Raw genomic sequence first — 17776 nt, forward strand, 5'->3', positions numbered from 1 at the left:
CTTAGTAGAAACACCTTTTGCTGCAACAGCAGCTTTGTCTGTTGGAGTAAGTTTCTACCAGTGTGCAAAACTTACTCCATTCTTCCTGGCAGATTTGCTCTAGTTTGTACAGTTTGGTTGGATGACACTTATGGACTGCAATTTTCAAATAGTGCCACATTCTCGATTGGAATGAGATCTGGACGTTGACTTGGCCATTGTAGAACATTCCTTTTTGTTGTTCAAACAATCCTGTGGTGTTTGGCCTTGTGCTTGGGATCATTGTCCTGCTGAAAGGTGAACTTTCTCCCAAGTTTTAGTTGTTTTTTTTTAGGAGACTGAAGCAGGTTGTCTTATAGTATCTCCCTGTATGTTGCTCCATCTATCAGTCCTCAATTTTAACAAGATGCCTAGTCCCTGCTGAGGAAAAACATGCCTACAACATGATGCTGCCACCCCCATATTTTACTGCTGAGATGGTATTTGCTGAGGAATGGGCAGTATTAGGTTTGGACTACACATAGGGGCGGATTTTAAAAGGCGCGCGAATAGCCTACTTTTGTTTGCGCTCCAGGCGCAAATAAAAGTACGCTGGATTTTAGTAGATACGCGCGGAGCCGCGCGTATCTGCTAAAATCCTGGATCGGCGCGCGCAAGGCTATGGATTTCGTATAGCCGGCGCGCGCCGAGCCGCGCAGCCTACCCCCGTTCCCTCCAAGGCCGCTCCGAAATCGGAGCGGCCTCGGAGGGAACGTTCCTTTGCCCTCCCCTCACCTTCCCCTCCCTTCCCCTACCTAACCCACCCGCCTGGCCCTGTCTAAACCCCCCCCTTACCTTTGTCGGGGGATTTACGCCTCCCAGAGGGAGGCGTAAATCCCCGCGCGCCAGCGGGCCTCCTGCGCGCCGGGCCGCGACCTGGGGGCGGGTACGGAGGGTGCGGCCACGCCCCCGGACCGCCCCGGGCCGTAGCCACGCCCCCAAAACGCCCCCGACACGCCCTCCTCGGAGAACCCCGGGACTTACGCGAGTCCCGGGGCTCTGCGCGCGCCGGGAGGCCTATGTAAAATAGGCTTCCCGGCGCGCAGGGCCCTGCTCGCGTAAATCCGCCCGGTTTTGGGCGGATTTACGCGAGCAGGGCTCTGAAAATCCGCCCCATAGTATTTTAAATTTTGGCCAAAAAGCTCCACTTTTGTCTCATCTGACCATAAAACCTTTCCCCACATTTTAGCTGGGTCACTCATATGCTTTCTGGCAAACTCCGATGTGCTTTGATGTGTTTTTCCTTCAGTAATAGCTCCTTTATAGCCACTCTGCCATGTAGGCCAGTTGTATGCAGAGCTCTTGATATGGTTGACTGATGCACCTTCACTCCAGTCTCAGCCACTGAACTGTGTAGCTCCTTCAAAGTGATTGTGGGCCTCTGTGGCTTCCCTCACAAATCTGCTCCTTGCTCCTATGCTGAGTTTTGAAGGACATCCTTGCCAAGGCAGTGTCTGGGGTGGTATGATACAGCTTCCATATTTTCACAATTGATCCAACAATGCTCACTGGGATAGCCAAGCACTTGGATATTATTTTGTAGCCTTTTTCTATTTGTGCAAGCCTATAACTATTTTCTTTAGAATGCTCTTTGGTCTTCATTTTCACAGCTTTTCTTCAGATTCATAGTCTGACCAATGGTACTGGAATTAGGGGGTCTTTTATCCAGAAAAACAGCAGAGTTGCTTACCTGTAACAGGTGTTCTCTGAGGACAGCAGGATTTTAGTCCTCACACATGGGAGACATCATCAGATGGAGCCCCAATGCAGAAAACTTATGTCAAAGTTCTTAGAACTTTGACTAGGCACACTAAACATGCCCAGCATGCCTATCACGTGTCCAGTGGGGTCCCTCTTCAGTCTTGTAACACAGAACTATGATTAAAATAAAAAATAGGAGAAACCCAACTCCGCGGGGAGGTGGGCAGGTTTCCGAGGACTAACATCCTGCGGTTCTCTGAGAACAACTGTTACAGGTAAGTAACTTTGCTTTCTCTGATGACAAGCAGGATGGTTAGTCCTCATACATGGGTTAATCCCTAGCTACAAGCTGCTCCAACACAAAAGGGTCTAACAGACACCTAATCCAAGAGCCAACAGGCACAACACCACTGGTGCTGTTGGTAACAGAGGGGAAGACAGTCTGAACCCAAACAATGGGCCTTAGATTGGGAGAGAGTGGGTTCTACACCTCAAACAGGTTCCAAAGAACAGACAGGCTGAACCTACTGTCACATCAGCCATTCCAATGCAGACAGTAATGTGATGTGAATGTGTGGAGAGAACGCCACATCCCAGCTTTGCAGATCTCCTCCATGGGAACTGCTTGCAAGTGGGCCACTGATGCTGCCATGGCTCTGACAGAATAAGTCTTGTCATGACACCCAAGATGCAATCCTGCCTGGGCATAACAGAAGGAGATGAAAATCTGCTAGCCAGTAGGATAGTGTTTGTTTGGCAATGCCCAAATTATTCTTATCAAAAGAAACAAAAAGTTGGGTGAACTGTCTATGGGCTTCTGCCCGCTCCAGACGGAAGGCTAGGGCTTGCTTGCTGTCCAACCTGTGTAGGGCTCATTCGCCTTGATGTGTATGGGCCTGGGAAAGAATACTATTGACTAGTTAAGATGGAAATCCATCATCACCTTATGCAGGAACTTAGGCCAGATAAACAAGACCACCCTGTTATGATAAAACTTGGTGGGAGGTAGATAAGTCACTAATGCCTGGAGCTTGCTAATCCTGCATGCTGAAGTGACTGCCACCAAAAATATACCTTTCAGATCAGGTACGTCAGGTCACAGTTGCGCAGTGGCTCAAAAGGAGCTTTCAACAGCTGAGCTATCATCACGTTCAGGTCCCAAGACACAGCGGGAGGCTTCAAATGAAGCAGGCCCCGCATGAAATATTCAGCTATAGGCTGTACAGAAATGGGTGCACCATCTACACTGTGGTGGTAGGTGCCAATTGCACTTAGATGAACTAAGAGTTGGTTTTTAAGCTAGCCCCCGATAGGTGTAGAAGGTAGTTTTGTATGTGAGGCAGGAGAATGGATCTAGGGCCTTCTGCTCACACCATACAGAAAACCTTCTCCACTTCAGTCCACAGGACTTTCTAGTGAAAGGCTTTCTAGAAGCCACCAGGACCCGAGGCACATCCTCAAAGATCAAGTGGCTGCAGGATTAACCTCTCAATATCCAGGCTGTGACCAACAGGGCCTGGAGGTTGGGATGCAGCAGCTTGCCTTGATCTTGCATGATGAGATCTGGGGAAGTCCCCAGACTGATCGGTCTCCGGATGGACAACTCCTGAAGGAGTGGAAATCAGACCTGTCTCAGCCAATGAGGGGTATGAGAATCCTAGTCCCTTTGTCCTCATAAAACTTCAAGAGAGTCTTTGCCACTAAGGGAATCTGAGGATACACATACAGAAGACCCTTGCCCCAATGACAGGAAGGAGGCGTCCAAGGCTAATCTGCCATCTGTCCTGTGCAGGGAACAGAACCGAGGCACCTTTCCTGTTGCAGGGGGGATGCGAACAGATCTATGTTCGGGCTCCTGCAGAGGTGGAATATCCCATCTGCTACTCCCTAGTCCAGGGGCCACTCATAGAGCCTGTCCACTACCACGTTCTCCATCCCAGCCAGGTACATGGCCCTGAGCACCATCCCATGGGACAGGGCCCACAACCAGATCTAGACCACTTCCTGACACAAGAGGTAGGATCCCATGCCTCCCTGCTTGTTGACATACCACATGGCTACCTGTTGTCAGTCTGGATGAGAACTTTCTTGGACAGCCGATCTCTGAATGTCCATAACGCGTACCTGATCGCCCGAAGCTCCAGGAAGTTGATTTGACAAGAACATTCCTGAGTGGACCACAGGCCCTGAGTGCTGAGCCCATCACATGAACTCTCCACCCCAGGGTAGATGTATGTGTGGTTAGCACAATTTGAGTGGGGAGACTCCAAAATGAAATCCCCTGTTCCAGATTGGAGAGTACCTGCCGCCAGGACAAAGAGTCCCTGAGAGACAGGGTGACTTGGAGGCTCTGAGTGGCCTGGTACCACTGTAACTCAGGGTCCATTGGGCTCTGCACATGTGTAAATGTACCAAGGGAGTGACATGGACAGTTGCGGCCATATGGCCCAACAACCTCAATATGTGCCAGGCTGACACCTGCTGGCTGTTGAACCTCTGCTGCAATGGCCGCCAAGGCGACAGTCCTCTGGCGAGGCAGAAAGGCCCTGGCCTGAGCCTTGTCTAGCATGGCTCTTATGAAGTGACAGGCTGAGATGGAACTTTGGGTAGTTGAGAACGAACCCTAGTGACTCCAACACCCGAATGGCCAAGCTCATGGACCTGATGGCCTCTGCCTGAGATGTGCTCTTGATCAGCCAATTGTCTAGGTGTGGGAAAACATGCACTTCCAGTCTGCAGAGGTGACCGCCATCAAGGCCAGGCATTTTGTGAGGACCCATGGGGTGGAAATGAGCCCTTACAGCAACACCCAGTAAAGGAAGTGCTGATTTAAGATAAGAACATAAGAAATTGCCATGCTGAGTCAGACCATGGGTCCATCAAGCCCAGCATCCCGTTTCCAACAGAGGCCAAACCAGGCCACAAGAACCCTGGAAAGTACCCAAACACCAAGATCATCCCATGCTACTGATGCCAGTAATAGAGGCCATTCTCTAAGTCAACTTGATTAATAGCAGTTAATGGACTTCTCCTCCAAGAACTTTTCCAAACCTTTTTTTAAACCCAACTACACTAACCACAACCTCTGGCAACACATTCCAGAGCTTAATTGTGCATTGAGTGAAAAAGAATTTTCTACAATTAGTCTTAAATGTGCTACTTGCTAACTTCATGGGGGTGCCCCCTAGTCCTCCTATTATCCGAAAGTGTAAATAACCAATTCACATCTACTCGTTCAAGACCTCTCATGATGTTTAAAGACCCTCTATCATATCCACCTCAGCCATCTCTTCTCCAATCTGAACAGCCCTAACCTCTTCAGCCTTTCCTCATAGGGGAGCTGTTCCATCCCCTTTATCATTTTGATCACCCTTCTCTGTACCTTCTCCATCGCAACTATATCTTTTTTGAGATGTGGTGACCAGAATTGTACACAGTATTCAAGGAGCGGTCTCACCATGGAGCGATACAGAGGCATTATGACATTTTCTGTTTTATTCACCATTCCCTTCCTAATTCCTAACATTGTTTGCTTTTTTTGACTGCTGCAGCACACTGAGCTGACGATTTCAAAATATTATCCACTATGATGCCTAGTTCTTTTTCCTGGGTGGTAGCTCCTAATATGGAACCTAACATTTCCCTCCACGAATCGGAGATCCTGTGACCGGGGAAGATCTCGATATGGGTGTATGCAACCTTTAGGTCCAGGGAGCGTAGCCAGACCCCTTTTTGCAAAAAGGGGGATCAAGGTGCTCAAGGAAACCATCTTGAACTTTTCTTTTTTTTTTTTTTTTTAGAAACTTGTTCAAGGCCATTAGATCTAGGATGAGAGAAAGTCCTGTTCTCTTTGGAATCATAAGTACCTACAGTAAAATCCCTGCCCTCTTTCCCTTGGTGGAACAAGCTTGACTGCTCTGGCCATTAAGGAGGAGGAGAGCTCTGCTAGAAGTACCTCCTGATGTGCTACCGGCACCCTATATGGGCAGTATGGCAGGACACTCAATATATTCAATTGGTATCCCTGACAGATGATGGACAGAACCCACTAGTCTGAGGTTACACTAAGCCACTGGCTCACAAAGAACAATAGCCTGTCCCAGATCAGAGGGTCCATCACCTTGATATGGACAACTGGCCTATGCTCCTTGCAGCCCAGTCAAAACCCTGTCCCCAGAGTTGAGCGAGAAGTTGACTGGGGCTTGGGAGCTCTGATGGTGTTGATGGGAGTGAGGAGGCGGAGGATAGTACTTCCTTTGACGAAAGAAGGACTTCCTTGGCCCTAGTCTTGGGCTCTTGGATGAGAACGGGTCCAGATTACTGGCAGAGTTGTTGTTGATTGGTTTCATGGTGGTCCAGGAGTTGAACAACATTCCTCACTCTCTCTCTCTGAAGAGATTCTCTCCAGTACATGAAAAATCAGTGAGTCGTCCTGAACTTATGGAAAGAGATCAGAGGCCCATAGCCATGCCATTCTGTGAGTGCTGATTCCTGCTGCAAAGACTCTCGATTCCACCTCTAAAACATCATAGGTTGCACGGACCTCTCGTTTCCTGCACTCCAGACCCTTGTGCATGAAGGTGTCTTACTGCTGTTGAGACAGCTGCTCAGCCACCTCCTTCCACATATCCTGCAAGTACTGGCTCATGTGGAGGCACAGAGGAATGGGTCAAAGCGCTTGGCCCTCTTGAGAGCAGATTTGACCACCAATAACCGGTGGGGCAGCAAACACTTATCAAATCCGGCAGCCTTCTGGACGAGGTAGACCCTGTCCGCCTTATTAATGGGAGGCACTGTGGGGGGGTGTTCCCATATCCTCAGTAGCACTTCCTTAAGGATCTCGTGTACCGGGACAGGCACGATCTACTTAGGTCTGATGGGAGACCAGAGTCCTCGGAGGAGGACCCCCATCAGATCATCTCCCCAGGAGTCATAGGGACCCCATCCTTGATGTAGCTACATGGGATAGGGCCCCAGTTGCTCGGCCTACATCCAGAGGTGCAGGCACCGGTAGAACTGGACGGGATGATACAGACCTCTGCATCTCTGCTGAGCTCTGTGGAGCTTCCTCCTCCTCGGAGCTGTAACAACCATCATATCGGTAGGGGGAGGCCTTGGTGCTCCGTTGGGCACCGGTGCCAGCTTGGTCAGTAAAGCACCAATGAGCACATTGAGCTTCTCCAGCAGCAGTAGGATAACTGGCAGCATAGGCTCTGGTGCCTTCGGTGCCACAGGCCTGATGCCCTGCAGTGCCAAATCTACACTATCTGGACTCAACCTGCCAGCTCCTCAAAAACTGCCAATGCCAACACTGACTGAGAAGGAGGAGGGGTGGCCAGATCTTCTTTGTACCCACGAAGTGGATCGGCCACTGGAATGGTGGAGTCCATCGCGGACCCCTGGCACCAAAAGAGGATGGGCTGTCGTTGCCACAGAATTTCTTCAGGGACATTGTGGCAAAAGCCGGTGCATCCCTGTGCATCGATGGGAACCGGTGCCGATGCTTCTTAGGCTTCCATTGATGCTTAGCCCAGTTTATTCCCCGGTATTGAAGTCAGACCACGAACCCAGTGTCTTCAGCCCAGATATAAACAATGGTCGGTCTCTGGTACCCCTATCTACCAGTGGCAATGGAACCACTCCAAGGTCCATTGATGCCAATGACCCGGACTTCAACCCCAAGAGCTGATCCATCTTGTCAAGTCAAAGCAGAATTCCCTTCAGGCTCATCTGGGCACATAAGCAGCAACACCAGATATCATGTGATGCCACCAGGCAGAGGATACATACCTCATGAGAGGTTGGTGATGGACATGTTTCTTGGGCACCGGCGAAAACTGGACATGGCCATGACAGGGCAAAACAAAAAGGCTGTGAAGTCAAAAGCAATGGCGGAGGGTGTCAATAGCCAGTAGGCACTGCCACCATAGGGGTAATTGACCGCAAAAAGGAAACTTACCCAACACGCCAAAAACTGACTAGAGAAACTTTGGGAAGGCACCAAGAGAGACCTGGCAACAGATTAGAGAGGAAAGACCTTGAAAAATGCAAAGAGCAAAAAAGTTTTCCACAAGGCTAAATACAGCCAGTGAGCTCAATCACACCACGAGGCTTACAGCTCTGTGGAAAAGAAGAAACTGAAGAGGGACCCTGTGTTGGACGCGAGGTATAGGGCATGCTTGCTGTGCCTAGTCAAAGTTTTAGAACTTTGATATAAATGTTTTGCATTGGGGCTCCATCTGTTGATGTTACCCACGTGTGAGGGCTACCATTTTGCTTGTCCTCTGAGAATGACTTTTTTTTTTTGTTAATGATTCACAGGTAGAGGCCAATTTTAGGGCAACATCTTTCATCTGTGTAAACTTGGAGCTTCCATAGTACAGGGGTTGAATACTTATGCAAGCATGTTTTCCAGTTTTTACAAAAAATGCAGAGAAATAATGAATTGTGACTTTGAAAATGTACTTTAACAGTATACTGCTTTGCAATAAACATACTGTCTGGAACAATTTGTCTAAGTGTCATTTGTAATCCACACAAATCTGATGACTTTTTTTTTAGGGGGTTGAATACTTTTGCAAGCCACTGTATTACCAATGCTTCTCAGTATATATATATGCTTCTACTGCTAGCGGAAAATGAGTCACTCAGACATGCTGCCTCAAGCCCTGATGTGAGAAGGTGTGCTTGGCTGTGCACACATTTCTGTGTTATCACTTTATTCATGATGGAGAAAGGAGTTTAGTGCACAAAAAACATGTACAAAAATGTGAGTAAAACCCTGAGCACAAATTAGCGCTCCTTGATGCAAATTCCATGTTAATCAAGACATTAACTCTTATTCCAATGCAGAGAGGTATGTAAGCTTAACACTGGCAATTTAAATTCCTGATCAGAGGTAGAATAAAGTTTCTAGGGCTAGGGCTAGTCTATGGGGTTGAACCCAGAGTCAGTGTGGGGGAGTTTTCTACTTGGCATTTATATGCATAAAATGTTTTATACACAAATCATATTTTATGCATATAAAACAGTTTGTACCTGTTTTATGCACACAACTTTATGAGCACAACTGATGTTTTTTTTGTACAAAATGCACACGTGCCCGAATTGTGTTTTCTGTGCACATATGCAAAAGCATATTTTATATATGCTAAATGTGTCTGTGTACAGATTTCTGGTTAGTACTTTTCTTTGTAAACTCCCAATGCACTAGCATACTATTAGACACTATCATATGTTAACTTTTTTTCCCTCTTAGCACAAGGTTAAAAAAAAAAAAAAGAAGTGTTGAAGTTGTGCACTTTTTTTTTTTTTTAATAAAAATTAGGGACTTGGCAAATCCATACTCCATCCTCCCCCTCTCCCCACCCCACTGCAGCCCTCTTCTCCCTTCCTCTCTCAGCTGTCTCCCTTCTCCTCCCAAACTCTGATGCTGCTTCCCAACTGTTCCCAGGCACCACATCCTAAAGGACATTTCTGCTGCTACCTGCTCATCTCATCCCAGGCAAGTACATCTTTGAAACCCTATTTCTCAGAGACTCATCTAGAACGGACACTTATCAATGTTGATCTTTCTACAGACAGAATTTTCCCTAGTCAAATTTGCATCACAAAGATTTCCTTCTTTGTTTCATATGAAGAAATTCTTGCATTTTGTTAATTAAGCAACATTGGCTTCTATTTTTTATTATTTTACTATTCTGTTTCAGCTTGTAGTTGATTTGAGTATTCAATGTTATTTGTATGCATTTTGCTTTTTTTTTTATTTTTTACTGCTATTTAACACTGCTTTGGGCAGTCTAGTTGGTCTAGAAAGCAATATTAAAAACCTATAAATATAAAAAACATTTAATGCCTCTCTCAAAACTGTCTATAAAAGGCTCTTAAGTTGCAATTAGGTCACTGGAAAATCTTATTTTATAGTCTCTCTGGGGGGAATCAGTTAAGAAAATATGGAATTTTGAGGACAGTGATATATACAAGCTGTAATATACGGTGTAGTTTGGTAAATGCGTTTATCCAGATTATTAGGATTAGAGGCTGTGCAGAGTAAAAAGCTAGAATTAGCCTGTCAGATGTTTGCCTTCATGTTTGTTCAGCTTTAATTCTAAAATTAGATGGCCTAGCTGTAAGAAAATAGCAACAAAACTATGCAATAAAATTATGATTATGGGAAATAACAAGTCAGACTTGCTTTCATTCTATAAATTAGATGGTATATCTGGTACAATTAAATAAAAACATGAAAAAAGAGTGAAAGCAGTAAATAAAGCAATGCTATATTTATATTAGACAGCGCAGAGCAACCAAAGAGGCATTAAAAAGGCAATACTAGGAACAATATAAAATCCACTTTATTGGTGCACACAAATATGGGAATCCATACAAGAATTACAGGAATAGTTTCTTTCCATGCAGTACATTTAGAAAAGTATTCAGACCCCTTCATTTTTCTACATTGTTATGTTACAGCCTTATTCTAAAATAAATATGCCCCCCCCCCCCCCAATCTATACACAGTACCCCACAACGGCAAAGCGAAAATTAGGGTTGTAGAAATTTGTGCAAATTGAAAACAGAAAAACCTGAAATATCACATTACATAAGTATTCAGACCCTTTGCTGTGACAGTCAGAGTTGAGCTCAGGTGCAGCCTGCTTCCAGTGACATTCCTTAAAATGTTTCTCCAAATTGATTGGAGTCCACCTGTGGTAAATTCAATCGATTGGAGATGATTTGGAAGGCAACAAATCTGGCTATATAAGGTCCACAGTTGACAATGCATGTCAGAGCAAAATCAAAGCCCTGAAGTCAAAGGAATTATCTGTAGATCTCTGGACAGAATTGTGTCGAGGCACAGATCTGGGGAAGGATAGAAAAAAAACCCCAAAAAGCTGTTGCACAGCACTGGAGGTTCCCAAGGACACAGTGGCCTCCATCATTCTTATGACGTTTGGAACCACCAGAACTCTTACTAAAGCTGCCACCCACCCAAACTGAGGCAATCCAAGGAGAAGGCCTTGGTCAGGGAGGGTGACCAAGAACCTGAAGGTCACTGACAGAGCTCCAAGAGTTCTGCTGTGCAGATGGGAGAACCTTCCAGAAGTTCAAGCATCTCTGCAGCATTCCGCCAATCAGGCCTTTATGGTAAAGTGGCCAAATGGAACCCACTCCTCAGAAAAAGGCACATGACAGCTCGCTTGGCATTTACCAAAAGGCACTTAAAGGATTCTTAAGAGCATGAAAAACAAGTTTCTCTAGTCTGATGAATCCAAGACCGAACTCTGTTCTGAATGCCAAGCATCATGTCCTGGAGGAAACCAGGCACTGCTTCATCACCTAGCAATACCTTCCCTACAATGAAGCATGGTGGTGGCAGCATCATGCTGTGGGGATGTTTTTCAGTTGCAGGAACCGGGAGACTAGTCAAGATCCAGGGAAATATGAATGGAGAAGAGCAAAGAGTTCCTTGATGAAAACCTGCTCCAGAGTGCTCTGGACCTCAGACTGGGGCAGGACAACGACCCTAAGCACACAGCCATGACAACGCAGCAGTGGCTTCGTCCGAAGTCTGTGAACGTCCTAGAGGGACCCAGCCAGAGTCCAAACTTGAACCAGAACATCTCTGGAGAGATCTAAAAATAGCCTGTGCATCAACACACCCCAACCAACCTGATATAGCTTGAGAGGATCTGCAGAGAATGGGAGAAAAGTCCCCCAAATCTAGGTGTGCCAAAACTGCAGCGTCATACCCAAGACAGCTTGAGGCTGTAATCACTGCAAAAGGTCTGTCAAGAAAGTAGAGTAAAGGATCTGAATACTTATGTAATGTGATATTTCAAGGTTTTTTTTGTTTTAATTAATTTGTACAAATTTCTACAAGAAGAAAATTACTAATTACCTGATAATTTCCTTTTCTTTAATGAAGATAGGTGGATCCACGAACAGTGGGTTATGCACTTCTGCTGGTAGAGGTGCATAATCCTCTTCTGGTAGAGGTACGTAACCCACTGGTTGGATTCACCTATCTGAATGCTAAGAAAACCTGATTTTGCTTTGTCATTATAGATGTAGACTGGGGAGGGGGGGGGGGGGGGGGGGGGGGGGGGGGGGGGAGAAGGGAATGTACCGGTATATTATCCATTTTAGAATAAGGTTGTAACATAATATAAAATGTGGAAAAAGTGAAGGTCTGAATACTTTCTGAATGCACTATTACACAGACTAGTGAGATTTTCCAGTACATGCCATCTAGGATAGAAACCTGAATTATCTGTACTATTTTCTTAACATATTTCAGGTAGAGTAAACCCACCCCCCCAGCTCCACCTTCTAAAATCCTGGTTTGGATGTCAGAAATTCTCCTAGGTAAAGCAGATTATCGTTTGGATGATTTTGTAGACATCTGGATTAACTGTGAATACCAATTGCTCTATAGTGAAGAAGGGAGCTGTCAGACTTGTCAAATTCTTTGTCTGGTTTTGTGATATATCCTAGAAATCAATGAATAGATTTGTCCAGGTGGTGATTTACCATTGATGTAAAAAAATAAATAAATAAATAATAAAATGGAGAACTCATCAGCTACTGGAGATCTGAAGTAGGGTCGGTCTGAATTTTGAAACAGCAGAGAGCTCCTAACCAGAGTGTGGGCATTGTGCTCTTTGTATTTTCATTTCTTTGCCGCAGTAATATGGTTTCTGATACAGATTTGAGCAAAAGTATTTTCTGCACTTAGTTTTAAACATTTTATTCTTCAATGACTTGTGATTGAAACAAATTGAGAGAAGAAATATTTTCTGTATTCTAATGTCTCTTTCATGGTACCAAAGGGGTTCTCTGAACAGCTTCTTTCCTTTAAAGGGCAAGCTGACTAGCTGGAGAAGCACAGTCTAAGACTAGTGTCTTCTGCTTACTAATTTATAGCTATAACAGGAATCTTCAGATAGAACACTGTCTGATCAAACAATTTTCTGGAATCCCTTCAGTTCTTTAAATGGTGGTGGTCACTTGAAAGAATCTCTGAATACTGGAGAAGAAATTTTAAAATATATAGCTCATGTAAGGACGCTCGCCTATGACTGCTGCACAAATATAATTTATTTTTAGATCTAATTCTATTTTCTTGTTTGAGGGGATTTGAGGCACTTTACCTTGCTTAAGTAACTACTAAGTCTCCTCTGAAGATATTCTAGGAAATCTAAGAGGCAACGTGGTGCTGGACATATCTTCCTCATTACCAACAATGGGTCAGGGTAGTGCTCCATGTGGAGGGACCTGGCTCAGGTTTTCCACTTTCCAGATTGGCTGGAGATGTTGGAAAGGCAGTAATACAATGGTGACAGTGGCTAGATTTAAGGATATGACTGCAGAGTTCAGAAACTAAAGTTGGGTAGAGATATAAAATGGGAGGAAAGTCCCAGGGAAGTTGTGAAAGGTAGCTCATAGTGCCAGATCTCAGCTCTAGTTCTAACTGACCTAGATCCTCAAAGCAGCAGAATTTAAGCTCCCTCACACACACAGGAATTCTTATGCTTTACTGGCTTTTCAATTCCTTCAACAATAGGGATTTAATTGATTTCTGCAGGACTACACCATGATACATAATTACCGTACTTCACTCCTTCAAGAGCAGATAAGAAGAAAAGGCATGGATAGAGGAAGCACAAGTTAATGATACTGCTGGCCACAAACAAGCTACAATTCCCCAGAAAACAAGGTCAGTAGTGGCTGGTTACCATCAAGGAGATCAGTGGCCAGACATTAAGACAACAGCCTCACTAATTTTGGTAGCCATTTAGATTAAGAAGACTGGGGAGAGGTGGGAGAATCTGGATGTAGGATCTGTTTTATGTATTACCTGGGTGTAGTAGCTGTTTTATGTATTTTCCACCTTTAGTTCAGATGAAAACCGGTTTGATGTAACCACGAATGCCGGTATAGAAAAAGTATTAAATTAAAAAAAAAGTATTAAATAAATAAATATGGAAATCTGTATGCTCATCTACCCAGGATGGTAGAGACCTAAAGAGGAAGATAACAAGAACCAGTTTAGATGAGCAGCAACATACTACAAGGGGCCAAGCTTCTACAACAGGAAAAAAAACAAAACAAAAAACTGGGCAGACTAGAGGGGCTAATTGGTCTTTATCTACCGTTATCTACTTGTTATGTATATTACTATGAAGCAAGGAAAAATGTGCGATTAACAAGTAAAGGTGTTCAAAGTTGACTTACAAGAATATGTGGGGAACTTGTACTCTGTATGAATTGACTGCTAAAACTTTAAAAATAAATGCCTTCTTTGAAGACTTAGAAGAGTATGTCTCCAACTCTGAAAGCTCCACTTGCTAATCATATATTTTTCCTTGCTCCGTATGATTACCTGTGTGATTTTACTACTCTGCATTTACTGCGTGTGAATTACTATGTTGCTTTCATCCTGAAGAATCATTTTTTTCCCCTGGACTGAAGTAGTTTATAATCTTCTGTTTCTTTTGAAGCACAAGAAAATGTACAAGTTTCTTCTACCATATGTTTGGAATGAGCCCTTCTGACCAAGAAAAACAGAGGAGGAAAAAGAAAGATATCCTAATATAAAATGCCTATTACTAGAGAAACAATAACCCAGAAATCAAGCAGCAAAGAGTAGAAACAAAAATGAAAAGATTCCCTAGAGCATGTGCTTGCCAATCTTCACATGAAGTAGAGAGAGCCGACTCCAGAGCCCAGTTTAAATGTCCCAGAAGTGCCTACAATAGCTAATGGAAGCCTCATCTGAGGGCAGCAATAGAGCTAGACTGTTGGATCTTTTCATTAACCCCAAAATCTTCATACTAAGCTTCTGGACTAGTACTTGACTGGACTTTGTCTGCAAGTAGGTAGATCATTTTTTCCTGCCAGGACTAGACAACCTGCATTTGGTAGTGTCATGTCTTTCTCCAAGGCACCCTTTAGCAGATGTCCATCGTTTGAGAGGGAAACTGATCAGCAGAGGAAGCTGTTTCAGAGGTGGTTAGATTTAATGCCACCCTGCTAGATTACCAGAAGAAAGCACATTTTCATTAAAATAAGAAATGTTAAAGAGTAAGCACCCCAGTATATCTGTTAAACAGCTGTAGCCAAAGCAAAGTCTAAATACATTTTTTGCACTAAGTTGATATTCTTAATTAAACCTAGTGCAAGGCTTAATTAGAAGTGTTCTGTAGAATCTAATGTGCAGATTCCTATATAATATATAGGATATTCAAAATCTTTAAATAGTTTAGAGGAAGGACACATCAAAAGTTCCACTTTAGACTGATGTGTTTATTGCCAGAAAACAGTTTTCAGATACTACAAGCCTGAATATTACATTAGGACACAGGCTCTTGGTTTGGCTCCAATGTAAATAGATTTTGTGGGCTTAGATAAAGGGGGTATAAAATAAATATATTTAGATTTGGCTATATACTTTGAAGATTTTATTCTGAAAACATTTAAGATATTTTCTTCATGGGAAGCCAATACAAACAAAAGCTAATGTGACATCAAGGCTTAAATACAGATTTTGATGATGCAGATTTTGAAGAAACAGTTGCTTACCTTTTTTCTTCCTTGTCTGCAGCAGTACCATAAAGTTTTCGCATCATATATGACTTTTGCCAAACACATGGCATTTGAATACAAATAGATTCCATTCTGTCATGCAAAATCCACTATCGTAAAGTCCAACTATGGCAGTTAATACATGAAGTAGTAACAGTAGATGCACCAACTTATTTTCAGTATCATACTTCTTTGTAAGTGGAACCTCCATAAAGAAAAAAAAAAAAAGCAAAATAAAAGTCAGCAAATGTTGCTTACCTGTAACAGGTGTTCTCACAGGACAGCAGGATGTTAGTCCTCACATATGGGCGACATCACAGGATGGAGCCCAATCACAGAACACTTGTCAAAGTTTCTAGAACTTTGACTGGCACCTACTGGGCATGCCCAGCATGGCACTAAACCTGAAGCTAGCAGGGGTCCCCCTTCAGTCTTGTTTAAAGCTACAGGAAATGCCAAAAATAAAATAGAGAAACTAACCCAACACCATGGGATGGCGAGCGGGTTTCGTGAGGACTAACATCCTGCTGTCTTGTGAGATCACCTGTTACAGGTAAGCAACATTTGCTTTCTCACATGACAAGCAGGATGGTAGTCCTCACATATGGGTGAGCACCGAGCTGAGGATGTCTGAGAAATGCACCAAATGTACCCAAGATGTGCAAGAGGCACAAGGATTGGTGAGAAATTTAGTAGAGCGCATCCTGAACCCTAATGGGCAGGTGGAAGGGTGTTGGTATGTCAAGTTGTAAAAAGGTTGCGCAAGACAGATTGGCTGAAGATGGAATCTGGTCTTCCGGCCTTGTCTAAGCAATAATGGGCTGTAAAGGTATGGAGAGAACTCCAGATAGCAGCCCTGCAAATGTCAGGAAGCGGCACCGAGCGTAGGTGTGCTACTGAAGTCGCCATGGCCCTCACAGAGTGTGTTTAACACAGTTTTGAAGCGGAATGCCTGCTTGCTGATAGCAAAAGGATATGCAGTCCGCTAACCAGGAGGAGAGAGAGTCTGCTTACCCACAGGCTGCCCCAATTTGGTGGAATGGAAACAGACAAACAATTGAGTGCTTTTCTTGTGGGCAGCTGTATGGTCTAGATAGAATGCTAGAGCACGTTTACAATCAAAGGTATGCAGAGCCTGTTCTCCTGGATTGGAGTGGGGCCTGGGAAGAAGGTAGGTATATAATGGATTGATTATGTGAAAACTCCGATACTACCTTAGGTAAGAACTTGGGGTGAGTGTGGAGTACTCGCACGGTCCTGCAGAAGTTTAGTGTAAGGCGGATGGTAACTAGGGCCTGTTAACTCACTAAACTCTGCGAGCAGATGTTATTGCCAAAAGAAAAATCACTTTCCATGTGAGATAGCGAAGATCACAGGATTGGAGAGGCTCAAATGGTGGTTTCATGAGCCTTCCCAAACCAGGACTGAGGAACCCAAGGAGGGGGCCGTGGAGGGCGTAGTGGAGGCTTGGAGGTGAAGCCAAGCCCTTCAGAAAACGTGTTACGGAGGTTGTAACTGAAAGAGGAACATCCCCGATAACCTCTATGGAAGGCGCTACGCACTGACATTGTATTCTGATGGAGGAGGTTTAAGACCTGTTTCTGACAAGTGCTAGAGATAGTCTAGAAACTTTGTGGGTGGAACAGGTAAAGGGATCAAGGATTGAGGCGAACACCAAGATGTAAACCTGTTCCATTGTAAAGATAAGATTTTCTCGTGGAAGGCTTCCGTGAAGCAACCAGGACACGGGAAATGGCTCCGAAGGTTAAGAAGCTGAAGAATTAACCTTTCAACATCCAGGCCGTCAGAGACAAGGCTGAAGATTGGGGTGGCTTAGGCACCCGTCATTCTGAGTGATCAGAGAACGGGTCCTTCCCAGGAATTGTGCCTGCAAATGGACAGGTCCTGAAGAATTGGAACCCACACCTGGCGAGCCAGTGAGGTGCTAACCAGGATCATGCGTCCTTGTCCTGACGTTAACTTCACGTGAGTCTTCGAGAGAAGTGGAAGTGGAGGGAATGCATATAGGAACCGGTTTTGCCCATGAGAGGGAGAATGCATCTCTTGGTTGAGAGTGTTGGCTGCGAGTGAGAGAGCAACGTTCTCTACTTTGCGGGTTCTGAGGTGACGCAAAGAGATCTATGTGGGGGTAACCCCAACGTGGAATAGTGAATCCGCTACAGTGGGATCAAGGGACCAATCGTGTGGTTGAAAGGCGCGACTCAGCTGTCCGCCAACACATTGTCCACTCCCGGCAAGTAGGTGGCCCTGAGGTACATTGAGTGGGAGAAGGCCTCTGCCCATAGCTGCGCAGCCTCCCGACACAGTAGGTAGGAGCCCGTCCCTCCCTGTTTTGTTGAAGTACCACATGGCCACCTGGTTGTCCATCTGAATGAGGATGACCTGGCTGGAAAGGTGATCCTGAAATACCTGAGAGAATATCTGATTGCTCGCAGCTCCGGGAAATTGA

At 44.8% G+C, this 17776-nt stretch overlaps 1 protein-coding gene across 7 annotated transcripts in view; it reads right to left on the reverse strand.

Moving 5' to 3' along the window:
• The window catches only part of AP1S2 (adaptor related protein complex 1 subunit sigma 2), a 135807-nt gene that overhangs the window by 16298 nt on the left and 101733 nt on the right, over positions 1 to 17776 (reverse strand). For 2 of the 7 annotated variants that reach the window (XM_029603235.1, XM_029603234.1), the window contains exon 5: positions 15304 to 15511. The exons of 4 other annotated variants lie outside the window; for them this stretch is intronic. In XM_029603235.1, coding sequence (XP_029459095.1) covers positions 15347 to 15511 — 165 coding nt within the window. In that variant the 3' untranslated portion in view covers positions 15304 to 15346. Of the gene's footprint in view, positions 1 to 15303; positions 15512 to 17776 lie in introns of those variants that run through there. One more of the 7 variants, XM_029603237.1, reaches the window with a different exon arrangement.

Source organism: Rhinatrema bivittatum, chromosome 5, assembly GCF_901001135.1.
Source record: "Rhinatrema bivittatum chromosome 5, aRhiBiv1.1, whole genome shotgun sequence".
In the NCBI taxonomy this organism is placed as follows: Eukaryota; Metazoa; Chordata; class Amphibia; order Gymnophiona; family Rhinatrematidae; genus Rhinatrema; species Rhinatrema bivittatum.